This window comes from Rhea americana, unplaced genomic scaffold (genome assembly GCF_003343005.1).
Source record: "Rhea americana isolate MKP2758 unplaced genomic scaffold, rheAme1 scaffold_35, whole genome shotgun sequence".
NCBI classification, from domain to species: Eukaryota; Metazoa; Chordata; class Aves; order Rheiformes; family Rheidae; genus Rhea; species Rhea americana.
Window position 1 is genome coordinate 1,168,334 of NW_028186479.1, and position 16,631 is coordinate 1,184,964.

Here is a 16,631-nt window from a genome sequence, read left to right on the forward strand (position 1 = left end):
AAAAAAAAAAAAAAAAAAAAAAAAAAAAAAAAAAATCAAATTGGGAGTGAACTTCCAGAATCCACAGTAAATTTTCAAAGACATCCCTGAACAAGCAAATGAGTAAATAAGAAAAGCAGAGTTGTGTGAATCCAAAGAGCTAATATTTTAGTATAATCATTTAAGAAATAGGTTGTTTCATATTTCGTAATTTATTGTCATTAACTCCAAATTTTAACTGCCACTTCCTTTAAAAAAGGGAAAGCAACTACATATTAAACCACCATTCACAAGAGAACACATCAAGCCAAATTCACAATGGAGAACAAACCCCTTAAGACAGTCTTAATCTCATGTTTTCTATTTTGAAAGTATAAAACTGTATTAAAGGAAAAGTTACTATATAATGAGATGAATTCTTTATCTCCTGTGTCACCTTCAAATGTCCTAAGTTCCTGAGAAGACACATTTGTATATGTTATATACACAGACATATATCTTATATCAAGGGTTGTTATCCTACATACTTTCATAATGACACACAGAATTAACTTGAGACAAATTCACGCAATTTCTCAAATTCCAAGTTCCACTTAAAATAGCTACTATTAGAAAAAATTATGAGTACAGAGAATTAAGCAATAATTATTCTTATGTACTTAGATCATTGCTAAATTCAAGTAACAAAAAAAATACAAAACATTGCATTTACAAAGTATGTACTCAATCCAATTTATTGAGTCCTACTCAGTAAGTCAGGAAAATAGAAAGAGAATACCAAACCAAATTCTCGAGTGAATTCCAAAGACTTCCTCTTCCCCCCCCCCCCTTTTTTTTTTTCCTCCCTGCCCCCCTGAAGAAATGCCAATGTATTTCTGTTAAAACACTTTGTCCCTCACATACATGTTTGGTCAGCCCTAAACCTTAGCATGATTCTTGATACAGCATTCCACTCTGTGGTGCCTGTGGCAAGAGATACCAGGAAAATTACATAAAAATGGTCCACATAGGCATCCAGGATAAGCAGGTATATATACAAAAAAGATTTCAAACCTGATTTTGTAATATTCAGAATGACCGTGGCCAAGTGATTAGTGAGAACACTCAACATACTAGATCAAACAATATTTACAAGATTTATTTCTGCTCACCTCTTATAAAGGTGAAAGAAATATCAGATGTGCAACACAACTGCACTAATGGCATCAAGTTAACATCAGCCAAGTAATGATTAATAGTTATGGTACTAAAGTGCACAATTAAGTCCTACAATGTTCTGGCAGATATTTACATTTCATCTGTAGAAATAAAAACAAAGAACACATTCAGGAATTAGAACATAAAGGCAAATCCTGGGCCTTGTTCTAAAATTTGTAACAAAGGAGGTCCTACTCATCCAAGTGTAGCTCCTCATAAGTGAAGTTTGTAAGATCAGCCCTTTACAATTACAACTGCAGTAAACATACACATACCTATTTCTTCAATGAAGTAATTGCAAAAGCATAAAGAAAAGCTATCAGGACATTTAAAGTTTAGATTAAAATTTAGAAATGAAATATTTCAAAAAAAGTTTTGCTGCAACCTGCTATCTCATCTAGTGTGTTTGCTCTCATGTCCAACATGACCGTCCCATTAAGAATACAGCTTCGCAGTTCAAAGAGACTGTGCAGAGACAGAGTTGCTACATAAGGCTTGCTCCATCGATCACCACCATCTTCAACATCCTCTTCAAATTTTAGCCACCTGAAATGCATATGCATATATATACACATATATTTATATTTCTCCAGCAAGAGAAAATCTGGCAAATGATCCCATCCTTTCCTTCCCTTCCCTGTATGACACAGAAGAGCAAAATATACCAGCTCATACCAGCTTTCATTTTCCTCAGACAATCCAATTGATTTATAGTCACAACATCCTCATCAGGCCCTTTATCCATGCTTAACTGTTTTACTTTTCTCCCATCTTGTTTCTTTTGGTCTGAACAAGATCTGCCTATTCAAGAATTCTGACAAACCGTACAAGATCATGCCTTGTAGTATTGATTTGTATGTCTCAACCATATTTTTAGATCAGAAAGCTGTCTGAAAGAGTTTAGTTTCTTAGGGTACAAAGTCAGACATTCAAAAGTTAGATAATGCTAGTATGTGTAATTATAAATCAGTCTTGATTCTGACTCACAGAAGTTGAAATTCCACAAAAGTTAACATGTAATACTGTAACTAGAGGTACTAGATACTGAGGAATGTATTACAATCCRTATGTAGAGGAAAGCAATTAGACCTGCACTAGGCAAAAATAACTGACATCCTCTAACATTCAGGCATTAAGCTTTGCAAAAAAATTAACCAACTACTACCTAAAAAGAACATATGTATTAACACTTAACTTCATGTAAATTTTTAAGAGAAAAAAATATGACACTAATGTATCAGCAATAATAGAGCAAAGTAATTCTTGARACAGTAGATAGTGTGCTACATAGCTGAACATCTGTATTCATATCCAAATATAATTGTACCTTCCAAAATGCTTGGCAAGATCAGCCTTCAGTAAATCAATGCACCACCAACAAGAATTTAAGAGTCTCCTGAGACACCCTATTAACTGTTCCAAAGTTGAACAAAAAGAGTGTTTTAATTTGTTGAACCTGAACTGAGTAATTAACTCCTATAGCTCATGAAAATTCTAAGCTCGACCTCACTTCACTGAAATAGGATCACTAGAACAAATACCTTGAGACAATCTGCTTTTTGTTTACCTCGCAGTTTCTTTCCATTCATATTCTTCTCCATCCCTGAAGCAAAGTTCATCCATTTCAGTGAAGAGATCGTGAGGAATATGTTCATCATCATCTTCTGTACCCAGGATAAATTGCACTCGTTGGGATGGCGTGTCTTGAAGAAAAAGGGAAAAACAAGAACTTAAAAAAAAGTATTGCATTAGACACAATATTAAACTTCCTGCTCTCAATTAGAAACATGCAGTACAATATTCTCATAAAGAGAGGACATGAACAAAATAAATGTGGAAGCTTCTTGAAAAAGAAGGCCTTTAAAAAATTTATTTTTTTCTTGAAACAAAGCAAAAAACTTGGGAGATTTATGTATGCATCCTGGTAACAATTACAAACTTCAAGTTTGTCTACAGATTGGCCTTATGAAGACAAAATCAACAATAAAATTGATAAAGAGTTAAAAATTAATATACCAAAGGGCTAGAAACATTGTTTTCATTTTGAGAAAATAAACAAATAAATAAATGATGCTATCATTACGCAAGCACTGAGGGAGAGGAGGAGGCTGACAGAAATAAATAGCCCAATTTTTTAGACTGATTATGCCCTAATAAGAGAAATAGTTCAACACACAAAACAGCTGACTCTTACTATTGCTGGTGTTCTATATTCTGGGTGCCTAGACATTCTCATTAAGACAGGAGGTTTTTCAACAATCCGTTGGTGCTTAAGTATGATGGAAAAGAATAGCTTTTTCTCATTGCACAGTTGGAACACTGAACATAAATGTAAATTAGCATAAGAAAGTAGAAACTAAACAGCGAAAATGTTGAGGAAACATTTAACTTCTCATAGCATATTGCCTAGTAAAACTGGCTAAGTGATAATTCTTTATATAATAAAATTTAAATATCTTTATTGAATAAATAYTACCAGTGCACCTCACAGCTATGCGAGAAATGAGGAGGAAAAAAAATGACAAAACAAATAGAGAAAAAAAAACAAGAAAATATGTATTTCAATGATTAAGCAATATGATTAAGTTATAATATCTATATCCAGATCTTGTTTCAAGGGAAAACTGTCAATGACTGCATTCTATAATCTAGCAATCTGAAGTATGTACACAGAACACAGTAAGAAAAAAGAAAATTGAGAATTCCTCTCTCCCTTTTCTTTTCAAATCAAAAATGTTTGCCTATATATACATATATCTATATATACATATATCTATATATACACACACATATCCATGAGACTTTTCCAAAATGCTCTTCTCTGCAGTACCAGAATATTTCAGACCTTTTATTGTCTCAGTATTATACAGAACACCAGATTATCTATGCCACCAACCCTCAATTAAACACAAGTAGCTTATTTAAATGCAGACTACCCATGCTATGATAAAGGTACACCAGAGCTGGCTCTATCTGGAGAGRAACTATGGCAGTGCTGTAAGTACAGGCAGAGAACCACAGGAACAGAGCAGTACTATTTCGGGAACCAAACCCTCTGTTGTAGTAACATCACTTTCAGGAGGAAAAACGCTTGAACTGTTGATCTCTGGGACTCCAACTGCCATGTTTCTGGAATCAAGAGCATGATACAAACACTTTGCAGTAAGCACCATATGGAGTCAATGAGAGACGAGCAGAGTTTGGACGCAATCTGGCCTCAATAGAGCCAATTTAAATCTGCACCTTTGTTTAGTTGACAGCTTAGTAGCCCAGGAGCACTACATCGTCTTCCTTTATGTATCAGCGTAATTTATAATCACCTAGCAACTAAGACATCCCAATAGTTTCAAATGAGAAAGTTCAAAAAAAAATAAATAAATAAGGGGGGGGAGGGGAGAAAAATCCATAAAGCATGAAATTTTATCCTGTAAAGGGCAAGAAACAGTTCTGTTAAAAACAAGTATATTAGCTCAGAGGAAAATCTGTACTTCCACTTTAGGATAATGCCTAAACCACAGTCTTCAGTAGAGGTTGTTCCAACTGTATGCTGTCAGGATGATTCCAATCTATTTCCCAAAACAGTACACTGTATTAAAATACACAGAATATTTCTGYTTTTATTCTAGATGATTCATTTTATCTCCAGGACAGGTCAGATGAACAGAATTTATTACTCAGATAGGAAATCCAGATAAATCTAATTTCCTAATTTTTACTTTGTTCTTAGAAAATCTTATTCTCACAGCTGCTGGATCTCAAGGTAAGAGTTGTATGCTTCTAGTACAGAAGAAAGACCACCTTTCAGATTCAGACATGACATCTGAATTGCTAGCAAATACCAAMCAGAATTGAATTTTTGTTTTGCAGTGCTTTTCTGGCACATGTATTCTTCTACTAAAGTTGTGAAATAAGCTCTTGAATACAAACAATTATCCATAAAGATCTACAGGAGATTGACTGTCCTAAATCCAACATATCCCAGGCATTCTGCCACATCACACRTAAGAAAAGTCATCCCAGAAGAGAAGTGAATTTCTGTCTACTTAGTGTTACTTGCTACTTTGGAACCTGTAAAGCAACTCTACAAACATAAGAGCAAGTGATAATAATTTATGTTTTGGAAGAGAAGCTTTAAAAGTGGATGAAACCTTAAGAATTGAAGGACAATGATAAAAGGAGATTTACTGTCAAAGTATTCCCATTTGGAAACTACTTTGTTTCAGAGAACTGCCCCAGGTAGAACATGGTTCTAATCACAGATAAGTGACTGAGAACAGCAAGGTGTCTACACATAAAGTAGAACAAAATTATCTATTACACTATAACTTTTTCATTCATTATACATTCTAGGAATAAAGGGTTTTTTTCTGAGGTCATGAAGAAAAAATCCCGAGAATAGTGTCTAGTACTTTCATTTCAGAGAATAATATGACAGAGTCATTATCTCTTGTAGAGGATTCAGGAAAAAAAAAATCCAAAACTAGAATTCAGCAGGCAGTACAACCTCTTACTKTTAGTAATGGACTGCAAGACGACTGAAATAGATATTTTAACAGAACGTGGATCATACTACCAGTGCAAATCCTGATTCACAGCCACCACACTCTTGAAAGTTTTCGGTGACAAAAGGAAGACTACAAGATTATACAATCTGTGAAGATATTATCTGTAGTATCAGTAACATGTAGCTTTTTATGCTACAGAGGAATATTATGAACCTCTAGTCTAACTGCCTATTTAACGCAGGCCACCAGACATTTATTCAGATACCTGGATGAAGCTCTTGTGTTTGGATAAAATACAGTCACAAAATCCTTGGCTGAYTACAAGCAGAAATACATAATTTCAGTAAGAATAAAATAAAAAGCACAAATAAAAATAGTTACTCTGCACTTGAATGTTAAGTGACACAAATCACACAATAGATGTCTTACCGTAAGATGGAGATTCCCGACCATCCTCTCTGTCAGTTTCTTTTTCTTTTTTTCTTCTGTGGTGTCTGTGCCCACGATGCCTGTGCCGTCGACGGCCCTGCTTTCCAAATGGGACGTGAACTCCAATATAGACAGCTCTGTGGCCTTTCAAGAAAGTGAGAGAGAGAACAATTAAATGAAACAACTTGCACAAATTAGTCAAAAAGACAAGAGTTTGTCAAAGTCAAAAAGCAATCCTAAAGTACTTGGCTAAACCATCTTTATTGGACTAATATTACCGTTTGCTTTGTCTTTACCAATCGTCAAGGATTGAGTGATATACTAATTTCCACAACCAATTGAACAAGTTACGATCCATTTTCAGAATTCAGTTACAAAACAAGGAATATAAAAACATGATCTTGACTCTTGGAAGAACACTGGAAGAAACTACTTGATAAACATCAGGAAACTATTAGCAAAATTGAAAAGTTACACTCCTTTCAATTGCTAGGAGTCAGGATATCAGGATTGTAATTACAATGGGCAAATTGTGATCCCACAGTTCAGTTTATGAACTCCATAAAGAAACTACCCATCATTTAGAATCTGGAAATAATTTCTATGCTTGAATGAWTTGCCAGGAATCCCCTGAATACCATCTTGACACTGAAAAATACCATTAATTTAATACCAGTTTAAGAACCTAACATGTAGTTGGAAATGTTCAAAAATCACGCAAGTGGCACAGAAGTTGGAGGGTTTTCTTTCCTATTCTAGAAACTTCCAGTAAATTTAGATAGCACATCCTCAAACTAAGATATACAGGTCTTTAAAAGGATAGAAAAAAAAATGATACAGAAGGATAAATGCATTCCTGTAGCATTTACTTTGAACATCTTATTTTTCCTTTGACCTTTCACATTAAGGCAATACAGTCACCAACTCGACAACAGAAATCAAATCAACATATATCTAACATACTTCCTGTAAATGAAGTTAGCATATACAATAACCTTTTCAATTCCTTTTTAAACAAACAATCCCAGGAAGAGACACTAACTACAAGCCTGGAGGTTAACACCAAGTACTTTGTTCATACTGTAAAAGAGTTACTATAGAAGACTGACATTAACAAAATGAAAAGGAAGTGGTTTGCCAGCTCAGAGACATAAATTCAGCAAATTTTATAAAAGCCGAGTAAGCCCAAGGAGTTGTGACTATATAACATATGTGCCTATATTAGATTAAGGATATTGAAAAATTCTAACCATTACAGAACTCCACTATCTGTTAAAAAAAATAAATAAAAAGCATTAGTATGTGTAACTTGTCTTCCAAAATAAAAATATCTGTGAGTTCAACTAACAAGAGATATAAAACTTCTATAAAATAATATTTTTATGGTGACACTAAAGGAAAAAATACTAAGAAAAATGTCAGTAATGATGCATAAGTTCAATGTTTTCATTAATTTGATCAAGATTCTGTTTCAAATTATAAGACCTGATTCTTGATGCACTTCCAACACTAGTTTTAATTAGAGTTGACTGACTGGGACCTATAACCAATTCTGAAATTAAGCCATATTACAAGTGATTTGTTTCTACGTGAGAGTGCAAAACGTTAATTGCTTTAAGTATTCATGAGCTGTATTCGTAGAGAAAAAATTTTCTTCATTTCTTCCAAAAATGAATACTCAACCCCTGTTAAGAAGCCTACGAACGCACCGAAAACTATTTCTTGAGTTAAGAAAGGGAACTTCTTTGGTATCAAACTGATACATGAACAAATAGATCTCTATTACTACCTAAGACGACCAGAACTACTACTGTTCGGTACACTACAAAAATTACACAAAAAAATGTTGTAGGTATACTCAACCCTAAAAGACAGGTAAAATTGCATAATAAGAGTTAGATAAGCTTAATCTCAATTCTAACTCTGCATAGAAAAGCACTGAAAGACCTTTTAAAAATAAAAGACAGCTGAATTAAGTAGGTCTATGTTCCCTCAGCTTCATTACTCCGATAGGAACAATCAAAGATGAACAGATAAAGATTAATTAATAGCACAATTTGCAATAAAATGAAAACTGGGATTTTTTTTTTTCCTTTACTCACAGTGAATTTGATGAAACTATTAACAAYTCCCTTCACTTTCGCCAAAAAAAGGCCAGGAAGACTAGCAGTAATAGGAATGGAGAAAATGTTAATGCTGAGGGGGCTGGCATTCATATTACTTGCATGAATGTTATTTCCAAAAGGAATGCCAACTTTTTACTTGAATATTGTTTTTAGAAGTTGAAAAGGTATAATTACATGACCTTCAAACCTTCATTTCCACAAACATCTGTACCATCCCACTGCTCTCAAGCAAAGCTTGTTACAAAATTACTTTAAAGCAATAATCAATAGACTTAGTAGACTGTGTGATACTAAATTTAGTAATACAGAACTKGAGATAATTGTTCATTTTAATCTAACATGACTTTATCCAAGCTTAGCTGTACAAATCCACCAAGGGTATTTAGTATTTAAGGTCATTACCAGTACGAAACAAATTTAAAAGTCTGCTACATGTCTCAATCACGTGGTTGTTCTCATCTGCAAGTCAGTTTATATAAAGAAGCATTCCTATAATACTGACAAACAGAAGAGAAAACTCTTTGTTCAGGTTTCTGGATTTCTCCCCACAGCCTCTAAGAAAATGGTAATAGAAGACTTCTGAAGTCCTGGAGAGATCAAAAACATGCATTCAAAAATGCTCTGATGCAGAAATCCTGCAAGTATAATTTTCACACAGAACTTTTTTCCAATAACTGTTTTCTTAGCTAGAAGCCTTATGAACTTTTTAAACAGAAGTACATGCTTCCTCATGCTAACAAGGGGAAAACAAGGGAAAATATATTAAATATAGAAAAATAAGTATGTGAAAGAACATTATACATTTTCAGGTCCTGTTGCTTAAGAATCTGAACTGCAGAGATCATGGATTAATTACAGCTGTAAGTGACATCTGGAGGTCATCTGGTCCTCACTTAAGGCACGACTAACTTCAAAGTCAAAGCYACTTTTGGATCAGGTTACTCAGGACGATAGCCAGTCAGCTTTTCAGTATCTCTAAGGACAGATATTCCACAACATCTCCAAGTACCCTATTCCAGTGTTTGGCTACACTCTCAGTGATGAGTTTTTCCTAATATCTACTCATAATTTCCCATATTGCATCTTGTCTCCATTCCCCCTTATCCTTTCCCTGTGTGCCTCACAACAGCCTGACGTCATCTTCTCCAAAAGCTTCCAAAAGTCAGCTGAAAACAAACTTTAAGACAGGAATTACTATTTTTCAAGTATCTTCAGATAATAATCTGAAAACAGATAATTTATTTTAAATGAAAGCCTTAATTTAAATAAACAACATTTAAATGTTGTAATCCCTCTTCTCCAACAGGGAGTTTCCACTATGTAAAACCTAGAGGATCTGCATGACAAACCCTGATCTGTTCCAAAAAAAAAAAAAAAAAAAAAAAAAAAAAAAAAAAAAAAAAAAAAAAAAAAAAAAAGCTGTGAAAGAAAGCTGCATGTTATTAGGTGTCGTCTAACTTGTATCTCCAAACATGCTACCCTAGTAAGAAGCGTATGAAATCCATCATCATCTCATTTGTCAAGGTTATTCCCAGTACATCACAGAAAGTACCAGAATGTTCAAAAACGTAAGCTCAATGCTATTAATTAGCACAACATTTGGCTTCTTTGTCATAGATCCACTCAGAAGCTAGAAGCAACACAAACAGGAAAAACAATCTTAGGTGGACAGAAGCAGTAGGGTGAGAACAAGCAGATCCTGTCACATGCCAAAGAGGTTTAGAGTCCAAAGGTCCTCCCCAAACACACTCTGCTGGAGAAGATGAAACCAGAAACACTAAGAATCCTCTCTTCCTTTTTAAGTCGATAAAACAGTAACTAACATGAGTGAATTAAGTCCAAGTAACAGAGAATTCACTGAAAATACTGTTATGCTAATTCTCCAATTTTCTTAATTAAAAGTAATGTCACATTTCTGAAATATAAATTAAATGTACAATTTAATGTTGACCATAAAGATCATGAGATGCAAATACTTCAAAATTAACAATTTTATTTTAGCTTATTTTATGAAATTCTCCCCCACAAAAAGTACTCCAAAAAGAGTCAAATCATTTTCCTATGGAATAAATGTAAAAAAAAATGAATATAAGTGTTTCAGTGTAATTGTCTAGGTTACGCAAGGATGAAGTTACCACAGAAAAAGGCCCTATTATCATCAGTTTCCTCAGGTGTTTTGTTAAAAATCAAACACAGTCTAAGTTAAAAAAAAAATGACAAGTAATTCTTTTTTGCTTTCAGAATAAAATAGTTGGAATCAAATTTTCTAACAAAATCTGTATGTAGGAATAAAATAACAACACTATTTCACAGAACAGCTGCATGTCTTATTCGGAGTCTACAGTTTCTCCCCAGTGCAAACTTTACAGTCTCTTAAAATTTCTGTGCCCTAGCCTAGATTCTTCCTGCTACTCCTAGTAATTAAGTGCATCCAACAACATGGTCTTTGTCTAAAATATTTGGACAGATAAGATTGAAACACATAATCTAAAATCTTTATTTTATACACACAGCACATGTTAAACAGTTYAGTAAGAAAGAGTGTTTTCTTACTACACAACGAAAGCCAGCATCATATTATGCTGACTGGCAGAAGCAGYAAATATCAGAACTCTCATCATACACAGAAGCGGGTTTCTTCTGCAGACTGAACTAACTGCAAGCTGTTAGTGGAAGTCATAAGAGAAAAATTTACTGAATATTTTTATTTGACACAAATCAGTGACATTCAAGAAGGCATTATCAGTAATTACATTAGACATGGAGGTTCTAACTGTAATAGGAAAAGCTTAGTGCCAGCTGACAGAGCTGCAGAGGGATTCTGGCACTGTATGTCCCTTCTAGATCTTTGTGGCTCACTGCCAGCACTGATATCTCTTGTCTGGGAAAGGAGCCAGCACTTGGCATCTGTGAGGGGTGGGCGGAGCTAGCTGCCCTTGCAGTGTGTACAGACAACCCAGAGGTGGGCCCCACCACCTCCGGAGCTGAAGGTTCTCCTGCAAGCCTGGCTCTCCAGCAGTGCTCCCGAGAAAAAGGATACATAGCATCATCAGGAGATCATTTCCAAAAGAGTTGTTTTTGTTGGAGAGGAAAAAGCCTAGAAACAGGCAATTCAAGAAGAAGTTCCATTAAGATCAAAGGTTAGTCGGCAAGCGGCCAATGAAGGAGTCTGTATTGTAAGCCCTTCTCAAGGCTTTAATGCACTGTAAGGAAACTGGGATTCCATATTCATAACACAGTACTTGTACAGCATTTCAAAGTGAACATTCGCAAGAAAAAAAAAATGCTTCCACTTTTTCAATAGGTCAAATATATTCTTGTTAAAAATTTGATATACCTCTCTCCCGCAACTAATGCATCTGTTTTTATAAGGACTAATTGAACCATCCCCATGAAATACATCTATTTCCTGATGTAAGTTATAAAAATATTACAGAGACAATTTGCCTCAGGTAACAGTTACCTTGGGGGGGGGRGGAGGRRRRAAAAAAAAACTTTCACTGTTTGTTTATAATGTAAGAAATGGACCAAAAAACTCAAAATCCTCAAAACTTCTCACACTAAAAGCTTTAATTATTGTGAAACACTATCTTTCAGTGAATTGCAAATGGAGACATAAGTCATCCAGCAAAACTTCTGACATGCATCAAGTTATAGGTTTACCCAGTTTTTGGAACATCTGATTTTAAAAGGAATAAAAATGGAAAGATAAATACATAAAGATAAAATAGATAAAACATGGTTGAAGAAATGGAAAACTCACTTGATTCTACAGCTTATTGTTTCTTGACTTTATATAACATTTATTTCTGATATTGGGCCACCAACTTCATTATAACTTCCAGCTGGTGCTGTCTTGTTAAACTTCAGTTTTATAGCCTGATTAGTTGAACAATAATTTTACATATTTTTCATAGTATGAAACTCTAGTCATGTTTTTTATGTAACTGTTGGTCAGAACAGAAATACATAAATTTCTCTCAGCTAAGGAAGTTTCCAGACAACCAATGCGTTAGTCCACAGGTCAAAATTTTAAAAATCCTTGCTTCCATCTTGGTCTATCTTATATTAAAAATCTGTTTTATATCTTTATGCAAAACATAATTAGGTTTTGAACAGCATGCTTAAAAAAACAAAAAATGTTTTAAAAGAGATATGCTAAAATTAGCAGTTTCTCAAAATGATTTTAAAGATTTTTGCAAAAGAAAAGTTATTGTTTGCTGCAGATGTTCTCATGAAACAGGTTGTTCAAGTTTAAACGCTGAATCACTTCAGTCACACTGGCTACCCACCAGAGTTGTCAGGCTTTGGCTGTTAGGGTCAGGGAAGGGACTGAATACTAGGTAATCCAGCCTCATTTGCCAGAGATTAGAAATTATAGCAATTCAAGTGTATTTATACTCAGTATTGTTGTGAGAGTTACAGAGCACTGGATTAGGTTGCCCAGAGAGGTTGTGGAGTCTCCTTCTCTGGAGATATTTCAAAACTCGCCTGGATGCGATCCTTGTCTAACATGCTCTAGGTGACCCTGCTTGAGCAGGAGAGTTGGACTAGACGATCTCCAGAGGTCCCTTCCAACTCRACCACTCTGCGATTGTCTTCTAGCTCTATATAAAAAGTAGTTACATGCTGAAAAATTATGCTCTGCTGCATTGCTTCCTTCAAAGATACATATACAGGTTCACACACAAATGTTCTATCTTAAATTGGCTGCATAAGAAGGGAAGTATAGCTAAAAGAAGTTGTATTATTCCCTACTCATGTCTTCCACTACCCATGCAGAAGCCACTGAAATTACTGGTCCATGCTTCCTATAAAGCAAAAGACAGATTGTAATATTATGTAAATCAAAGTCATTATAAAAGCTGTTCTCTGAGATTTTCCTTATTTTAAACTATCATAGAGTATCATATGCATTTCTTAATACTATATAATGCCTTCTTAATTTAAGATTAAAAATCAAACCAGGAATACTATCTTTAATCTAATGAATGACTTCATACTAAAGCAACGTCTAGCATTTGTGTATATCTGAATACTATTACTCAGTCCAAAATACCACAAATTTGGATAGCATCATCTTTAACAAGAAAGAAAACATCCTGTCACCAACCATTAATAAACTGAGGTATGCAGAAGGACTCCTCAGCTGTTGAGACCACTCTGCAAGAAAGATGTCAAAAAGAAGCAGTAGGCAATTGCTAATATTAAGGGGATCTGTTTGTAGAATAATGAACAATATCCCTTAAAGAAGGGGGTATCAAAACTATTAGAACACCTTAAGGCTTATATAGCAGTTACTCAGCCAGAAATAAGAATTTTGGCGGTGCACTCTTCTGCTTCTTTTTATACTCCATTCTTGCTAGGCTGCCATGAAAATTTTTCATAAAGTGAAAAAATAAGCAAAAATTTTTATCAAGTAATTTCTTGAGAGTTTCAATTGCCCAGAGTTTAAAGCATGTCTTCCTATTATTATTATTATTATTATTTTACATAATTTAGCACACATGTAAAAAATTAAAGTTTATAGTAATTTCTTAGTAGTCTGTTTTGCAGAATCAAAAAGATTGTTCTGGAATTTAGAAATAACCACCTGCCTCCAAAAAATCAACAACATACCATTATGCCTACTTGTTATTATTATAAACTATAATTATAAAATATATTATGTCTACTTGTTTTGGGTGCCTATTGAATTTTAGATCAGTTGCCAACTTTTTTCCTCTGAGTTGAAAATCTGTAAAAGCTTTTGATGGAAGTTTTTAAGGACTAACTATAGTGATGAGCATCACAGAAGAGCTCAAAGGGAAAATTATTCTTTCTATACGGAAGTCTGAATATTGCACAATGAACAGGACAAGAAGTCAYGTGGAACTTGTCTGTGAACTGTGTAACGCAGGATTCCCATGGCAAAAAAATATGATATTGTGCAACTGCAAGTTTTCTATGTACATGTGACAAAAGTGCAGTGATGCAACCCAACTTCAACGTTCACTTAATCAGGATTGCATTAAGAATCATCTTAGGAAAATATCTTCAATTTTTTGATTTACAGAGAAGAGCTGGAAACAGCTAACTCATTTCCTGATAAGGACAAAATAATTATTTTGCACTAGCTGTTAGCTTAACTAGTGCAAGTGAACATTCTGTTGATGCTACAAAGCGCAGACCATGCCTAATACATCTGACTAGCTATACTGTGTCTGAATAGACATGCTTTTGCTTACTGTCAGTTTAATTTCAACTGAGTAGCTGACAGACCTTTTCAATTCAGAGATATCATTAGAGAGGATGGATGAAAGGCAGTCTGCAAGAATCATTAATGACCATCCTGAATTACTTAATATTAAGAAATAGTTGCACACCATTTTTTTTCTTTCTTTTTGATCACGAAGTATACACTTTCATGAGGAACAGGTTTTCAAAATTCTTTTTTTCTGTTAAACAGGGTTCTTTTCCGGGTCATTATGGGGTCTTTTAAAGGCTCAAGCATTCATTCTGTAGTTTGAGAATCATGAGAAACCTGTTCTATCCTGCCTGTCTAAATTAGAATGGCTTATTACAGAACATAAAAATGTATTTAATAAGCACATTTTTCAGATGTCAGCAGCTACAATAAGTTCTGTTACTTCTGCTTACTTTCTCCTGTACAATTTGTTCTCTTGGAAGGATTTTACAGGAACAAGAGTTTTAAATAGTGGCAATTTAGAAACATCTAAAAGTTAGAATACTAAACTTGTCACCTGAAAAATAACCTTAAACTAGCAGTATATTCAACTACATGTTGTAGCAGAAATTCTTAGTTCCCCAAAGTTTCCTCATAATATTGAAACAGTTTCTAGCTATTCACAACACAGTAAATTGCAATACACTTATACAACAAGTTTTCTATTTCAATATACAATATTAACTTTTTAAGTAATTAAATAATCCTGTATTTTTCCTGTTATCAACTGAATTCTTATTTTATCAACTGAWGATTAAATGAAAAGCAGAGGTTTTTTTGTTTTTTAAATGAAAAAAATAAGGTTTAAGCCATCAAGGAAGGTATCAGCGATAACAGGGTCACTTGAAAGGTAAACACTACTTACACGTGCCACAGGATAGTGTGAATACAGTAACTACTAAATCATCTTAACTCTTGAAAGCTGCTTCTTGGATTTATACCACAGAAAACTAGTCTACTGAAACAGATATTCATGACCTAGGATTGTTTCTGCAACAAGACTTCTGTTATGTGTAAACTCCTTATCTTACTACACCAGTAGCTGGCTAAGATTAACAGAATAAATCGCTTTTCCCTCAGATTAGATCTGGTAAACACTTCTAGAAATCAAAGTGAAAAACTAAGTATGCATTAAAAAAAATTTTGCCTTCCATCCTCAAAATAGCATGAAATACTTCTGCCAATGCTATTCTCACCTTACCTCTACTCCTTCCTTACTTCGTTATTATTCATTGCAGCTAAAAGAGTCTAGAATGAAGTTAAGAACATTAGGTGCTTTTAGAAATGTTACTTTTAAATGTTATTCCACCTATTTCTTCCGTAATCTGCCATTTATCACTTCAAAGTTAGGCCTTACACCTCCAATAAGGAGCAGAACCTTGATTTGGTAACACACAGGCTGCCCACAATTACAGCTTACYGTCTCTCTTTTATAGGAAGAGTATTATAAAACAATTAACTTATGCCTAATCTTTCTAGCGTAAGTACTGTCACTCTGGATATGCACCATGCTTTCCTCAAACACCATGAATAGAATGCAGGGTTTGGGAAGCCCTAACTCCAAGAGTTATTTTCCTCTTCAGTAATGGGTCCTCACAATGGGCTCTAATCCTCAGTAATGGGATCTTCACAAAATTTCCAGAAAAGAGACATCCAGTACTGACAGCACTGAAGACAACTWTACTTTACTAGTAAAACTGAGCTTTCTACAGCATCAAACCAGCCAACATTAGTTTGTACAGGCTTTAAATATGGCAGGTTAAATAACACCTGTCATTCCTGGCTCTCAAAGGCTTGCTGCCTCTCACAGAATCAGTATGGTTGGAAGGGACCTCTGGAGATCATCTAGTCCAACCTCCCTGCTCAGCAGGGTCACCTAGACCATGGTAGACAGGGTTGCATCCAGGCGGGCCTTGAAGATCTCCAGAGAAGGAGACTCCACAACCTCTCTGGACAACCTGTGCCAGTGCTCCATCACTCTCTCAGTGAGGAATTTCCCCCTCACGTTCAGGCGGAACTTCCTGTGGTTCAATTTCTGCCTCTTGTCCTCTCACACAGGACAACTGAAAAGAGTTTGGCCCCATCCCCTTGACACCCTGCCTTCAGATACTTTTACACATTGATAAGATCCGTCCCCTCCCCCCCCCAGTCTGCTCCTCCCCAGGCTGA

At 34.8% G+C, this 16,631-nt stretch overlaps 1 protein-coding gene across 4 annotated transcripts in view; it reads right to left on the reverse strand.

Annotated features, from left to right (window-relative positions):
• SLC4A7 (solute carrier family 4 member 7) overlaps window positions 1-16,631 on the reverse strand; it is a 72,395-nt gene that overhangs the window by 42,328 nt on the left and 13,436 nt on the right. For 3 of the 4 annotated variants that reach the window (XM_085311781.1, XM_085311779.1, XM_085311780.1), the window contains exons 3-5: window positions 6,111-6,254; window positions 2,744-2,879; window positions 1,562-1,722 (exon numbers count right to left, since the gene is read on the reverse strand). In XM_085311781.1, coding sequence (XP_085167907.1) covers window positions 1,562-1,722; window positions 2,744-2,879; window positions 6,111-6,254 — 441 coding nt within the window. Of the gene's footprint in view, window positions 1-1,130; window positions 1,265-1,561; window positions 1,723-2,743; window positions 2,880-6,110; window positions 6,255-16,631 lie in introns of those variants that run through there. The other variant, XM_085311782.1, reaches the window with a different exon arrangement.